This window comes from Oncorhynchus nerka, unplaced genomic scaffold, assembly GCF_034236695.1.
Source record: "Oncorhynchus nerka isolate Pitt River unplaced genomic scaffold, Oner_Uvic_2.0 unplaced_scaffold_1273, whole genome shotgun sequence".
Lineage (NCBI taxonomy): Eukaryota > Metazoa > Chordata > Actinopteri > Salmoniformes > Salmonidae > Oncorhynchus > Oncorhynchus nerka.
Window position 1 is genome coordinate 59,001 of NW_027040075.1, and position 6,000 is coordinate 65,000.

General features: G+C 44.1%; 1 protein-coding gene across 4 annotated transcripts in view; it reads left to right on the forward strand.

The window, feature by feature from the left end:
- The first annotated feature begins 689 nt into the window (after positions 1–689).
- Positions 690–6,000, forward strand: part of bub3 (BUB3 mitotic checkpoint protein) — an 11,238-nt gene continuing 5,927 nt past the window's right edge. For all 4 annotated transcript variants that reach the window (XR_010462796.1, XR_010462797.1, XR_010462795.1 and 1 more), the window contains exons 1-6: positions 690–884; positions 1,559–1,753; positions 2,122–2,191; positions 2,306–2,457; positions 2,697–2,855; positions 4,070–4,247. Coding sequence is in view for 1 of the 4 variants with exons in the window: in XM_065015807.1 (XP_064871879.1) it covers positions 1,559–1,753; positions 2,122–2,191; positions 2,306–2,457; positions 2,697–2,855; positions 4,070–4,247 (754 nt within the window). In the remaining 3 variants the exon portion in view is untranslated. The remainder of the gene's footprint in view (positions 885–1,558; positions 1,754–2,121; positions 2,192–2,305; positions 2,458–2,696; positions 2,856–4,069; positions 4,248–6,000) is intronic.

The window sequence follows — 6,000 nt, forward strand, 5'->3', positions numbered from 1 at the left end:
TTGGTCATTGCCCAGCGGTCGCGCTGGTGATTTGCACCGCCTCCCACGCCATGTTCGCACCGCCCGAAGGTCCCCGCCCTCTCAGCTTTCCTTCCATTGAAAATTAATGGGAAGCGATGTTTCACCGCGCCGCGTCTTGTGCTAGTGTGCATGAAGTAACCATGGCAAATGCGCCATTCTGCTGCTTGACAGACAGAGCCCACAAAACATGGGAAATGAACCAAAACCACTCACACTTGTCATATTTGTTCAGTTTAATTTTATATCTCTCAAACATCAAATTAATTGCGGCCAATATTGAGATATATCGTGAGGCTACCCTACATATCTGAAATTACATGATTATTAATGTTTACTGGTCGTGAAAAGCAAGCAGTTACTTGCTGTATAACTTTAAAGATTAGAACAACATTTGCGCAATGGAATAATTTGACATTTTGTAGGTCTGACTATGTTCTTCAAGGGGTGATGATATTACAACCAAATAGTTAACATTTATTTAACAATACTTCTAAAAACGACAACGGAGTTGTCAAACTAGTTTTTAGATAACGGTCATTTGAAGTATGTCCCATATCACATGACCCATGTACTCGACAACAGAGTTGTCAAACGGGGTTTTTAGATGCTGTCATTTGAAGTATGTCCCATATCACATGACCCATGTACTCGACAACGGAAGAGAACTTTCAAAGAATCACGAGCCAGGCGGGAAAGTTGGTTATTCGTTCTGACCAATCAATTCACTCGTGTAGCAACGCCGCTGCGGAGTGTCTTCAGCGGAGAGGGACGAGGAAGCGAACATATTAGTCTATAAGATAAACGAGTTATTTTTTTCTTCCAATTTTATACCGAAGGAGATACTTCAGCGTAAACCAAGAACGGCGAGTAAAAAAAAAAAAATCAAATTCATTGACAAAACAATCTAGCTAACGCATGATCAATCTATAGCTAGCTGGCAAACGGCTAGCCAACCGGAGAGAGTTGGCCTGCCTTCACCATCCACGCTTGCTAGTTAGCTAATATTAGCAGCTAACGTTAGCCAATGTTACCAGATAGAAAACAGCTGGTTAGCTAACGTTAGCCAATGTTACCAGATAGAAAACAGCTGGTTAGCTAACGTTAGCCAATGTGTAAGTAGTTGAGACCAAGTTGGCTAGCTTCTGCGGATCAACTGGCTAGCCAGTTATGTATGCTAGCTAGTTAATTACATTAGCTAGCCTACCTACCCATCCAGCTTGTTAACTTGCTAGATTTTAAGCACACCCAATTGTGTTCTTGAATTTCCAGGACAGTAACGCTCTCCGTGTATCAAACTTTACAGGTCATGTTGCGTTACATGTTGGCAGGTTTGTTTACTTCGCCAACACAAGTATGACAGCTTAGCTAGCAAGATAAGCATTATATTACCTGATCATGTTATGGTTTTCAATTAATACATCCCGGCATTCTCCATCTACTTCAGGTGTCGAACTACTACTCTACAGGAAAGCTTCCTACCCTCCTACATAACCGCCAGTATGGCCTAATAGCTTTGGTATCTGTTCTCTCCCTGCAGATGACTGGTTCGAACGAGTACAAACTGAACCAGGGACCGGAGGACAGTATCTCTGCTGTGAAGTTCAGCCCCAGTACAGGCCAGTTCCTTCTAGTGTCCTCTTGGGACTGTACTGTCCGGCTCTACGATGTGGCTGGCAACTCCATGAGGATCAAGTATTCTCACCTGGCACCTGTGCTGGATTGTGCTTTCTACGTAAACAAGTTTTTAATTTGTCATAAGCGTTTCCATAGTAATCAGTTACTCCATTTTAAATGCAGAGTTGGCTACTTTGCTACACACACAGACACATGTATAACGGATGTGAAATGGCTAGCTAGTTAGCGGTGGTGTGCACTACTAGCATTTCAATCGGTGACGTCACTCGCTCTGAGACCTTGAAGTAGTGGTTCCCATTTCTACAAACAAAGTTACAATGTAGTCAAAATGGTGTCGTCCCCACCCCCGGTCAAGGAACACGTTTGAGTCAGATATCTCTTCTCTTGTTGATGTGTGCAGAGGGTCCCTGGTTAACAGTTATACTGTTACACAAGCCTGTCTATACAATATCTCTTCTCTTGTAGGACCCTACACATGCCTGGAGTGGAGGCTTGGACACGCAGTTGAAAACCCACGACTTGAATACAGATCAAGGTTTGCCTGTCAATATGTCACCACTGAATTGTGTGCTTCCTGTTATTATTAAATGAACAGTGTTTCTTTTTTTTTATTTTTTACGGTCCATATTTTTCTCACCCTTGTGTGTAGATACAATAGTTGGGACACACGACGCCCCCATTCGCTGTGTGGAATACTGTCCAGAGGTCAACGTCATGGTAACAGGTAGCTGGGATAGGTCAGTCAGGCTGTGGGACCCCAGGACCCCCTGCAACGCTGGCACCTTCACACAACCTGAAAAGGTGGAGCTATCAAAACTCTGTATGAAACATTCCTGGGCTTTTTATATGTCTGTTCATAAAGACCAAAGCAGACATTGACCTCATTTTCAATTCTGATTTTAAAGTTTCAAAAAATGAATAGTCTGTTTTTTTTGTTGAGAATGGGACATACTTACAGGCATATGGACGTTGAGAGAGAGATCGATTGTGAGACACACATTTTAAGACTGTTCTCGTGTCTTTTGTCTCTTTTAATGAAGGTGTACACCCTCTCTGTGGCTGGTGACCGGCTGATAGTGGGGACAGCAGGGAGGAGGGTGTTGGTCTGGGACCTGAGGAATATGGGCTACGTCCAGCAGAGGAGAGAGTCCAGTCTGAAATACCAGACGCGAGCCATCAGGGCCTTCCCTAACAAACAGGTAAACCTCTAGTCTAGCTCAGTACCAGACACGAGCCATCAGGGCCTTCCCTAACAAACAGGTAAACCTATAGTCTAGCTCAGTACCAGACATGAGCCATCAGGGCTCAGGTAAACCTCTAGTCTAGCTCAGTACCAGACACGAGCCATCAGGGCCTTCCCTAACAAACAGGTAAACCTCTAGACTAGCTCAATACCAGACACGAGCCATCAGGGCCTTCCCTAACAAACAGATACACCTCTAGACTAGCTCAGTACCAGACACGAGCCATCAGGGCTCAGGTAAACCTCTAGTCTAGCTCAGTACCAGACACGAGCCATCAGGGCCTTCCCTAACAAACAGGTAAACCTCTAGACTAGCTCAGTACCAGACACGAGCCATCAGGGCCTTCCCTAACAAACAGATACACCTCTAGACTAGCTCAGTACCAGACACGAGCCATCAGGGCCTTCCCTAACAAACAGGTAAACCTCTAGACTAGCTCAGTACCAGACACGAGCCATCAGGGCCTTCCCTAACAAACAGGTAAACCTCTAGACTAGCTCAGTACCAGACACGAGCCATCAGGGCTCAGGTAAACCTCTAGTCTAGCTCAGTACCAGACACGAGCCATCAGGGCCTTCCCTAACAAACAGGTAAACCTCTAGACTAGCTCAGTACCAGACACGAGCCATCAGGGCCTTCCCTAAAATACTAAACAATGTGATGTCACATCACAATACTAAACAAGGTGATGTCACATCACAATACTAAACAATGTGATGTCACATCACAATACTAAACAATGTGATGTCACATCACAATACTAAACAAGGTGATGTCACATCACAATACTAAACAAGGTGATGTCACATCACAATACTAAACAAGGTGATGTCACATCACAATACTAAACAAGGTGATGTCATATCACAATACTAAACAAGGTGATGTCATATCACAATACTAAACAAGGTGATGTCACATCACAATACTAAACAAGGTGATGTCATATCACAATACTAAACGTCACTTAGATGATGCTTTAATCCACAGCAACGTACGGTGACATCATACATGTTTCAGTGGGCCTATGTGATCCCCTCGCGGGACTTGAACCCATGACCTTGGCATTGCTAAGCGCCACACTCTAACCAGCTGAGCCCGACAGGACCACACATCGTTGTCTTTGTCTGTCCGGTGAGACCAGGTGTCTATTGTCTTGTTTTTGAAAGGGCTACGTCCTGAGCTCCATAGAAGGACGTGTTGCTGTAGAGTACCTGGACCCCAGCCAGGAAATGCAGAAGAAGAAGTACGCCTTCAAGTGCCACCGGCTGAAGGAGAACGGCATAGAACAGGTTTATCCTGTCAACGCCATATCCTTCCACGGGGTCCACAACACCTTCGCCACAGGTGGGCTACTTTCTATTGGCACTAATACAACTCAGCCAGGTGGGATACTTTCTATTGGCACTAATACAACTCAGCCAGGTGGGATACTTTCTATTGGCACTAATACAACTCAGCTACAGGTGGGATACTTTCTATTGGCACTAATACAACTCAGCTACAGGTGGGATACTTTCTATTGGCACTAATACAACTCAGCTACAGGTGGGATACTTTCTATTGGCACTAATACAACTCAGCTACAGGTGGGATACTTTCTATTGGCACTAATACAACTCAGCCAGGTGGGATACTTTCTATTGGCACTAATACAACTCAACCAGGTGGGATACTTTCTATTGGCACTAATACAACTCAGCCAGGTGGGATACTTTCTATTGGCTCTAATACAACTCAGCCAGGTGGGATACTTTCTATTGACACTAATACAACTCAGCCAGGTGGGATACTTTCTATTGGCACTAATACAACTCAGCTACAGGTGGGATACTTTCTATTGGCACTAATACAACTCAGCTACAGGTGGGCTACTTTCTATTGGCACTAATACAACTCAGCTACAGGTGGGCTACTTTCTATTGACACTAATACAACTCAGCTACAGGTGGGATACTTTCTATTGACACTAATACAACTCAACCAGGTGGGATACTTTCTATTGACACTAATACAACTCAACCAGGTGGGATACTTTCTATTGGCACTAATACAACTCAGCCAGGTGGGATACTTTCTATTGGCACTAATACAACTCAGCTACAGGTGGGATACTTTCTATTGGCACTAATACAACTCAGCCAGGTGGGGTACTTTCTATTGGCACTAATACAACTCAGCCAGGTGGGATACTTTCTATTGGCACTAATACAACTCAGCCAGGTGGGGTACTTTCTATTGGCACTAATACAACTCAGCCAGGTGGGGTACTTTCTATTGGCACTAATACAACTCAGCCAGGTGGGGTACTTTCTATTGGCACTAATACAACTCAGCTACAGGTGGGATACTTTATATTGGCTCTAATACAACTCAGCCAGGTGGGGTACTTTCTATTGGCACTAATACAACTCAGCCAGGTGGGATACTTTCTATTGGCACTAATACAACTCAGCCAGGTGGGATACTTTCTATTGGCACTAATACAACTCAGCTACAGGTGGGATACTTTCTATTGGCACTAATACAACTCAGCTACAGGTGGGATACTTTCTATTGGCACTAATACAACTCAGCCAGGTGGGATACTTTCTATTGGCACTAATACAACTCAGCCAGGTGGGATACTTTCTATTGGCACTAATACAACTCAGCCAGGTGGGATACTTTCTATTGGCACTAATACAACTCAGCCAGGTGGGATACTTTCTATTGGCACTAATACAACTCAGCCAGGTGGGATACTTTCTATTGGCACTAATACAACTCAGCCAGGTGGGATACTTTCTATTGGCACTAATACAACTCAGCTACAGGTGGGATACTTTCTATTGGCACTAATACAACTCAACCAGGTGGGATACTTTCTATTGGCACTAATACAACTCAGCTACAGGTGGGATACTTTCTATTGGCACTAATACAACTCAACCAGGTGGGATACTTTCTATTGGCACTAATACAACTCAACCAGGTGGGATACTTTCTATTGGCACTAATACAACTCAACCAGGTGGGATACTTTCTATTGGCACTAATACAACTCAACCAGGTGGGATACTTTCTATTGGCACTAATACAACTCAGCTACAGGTGGGAT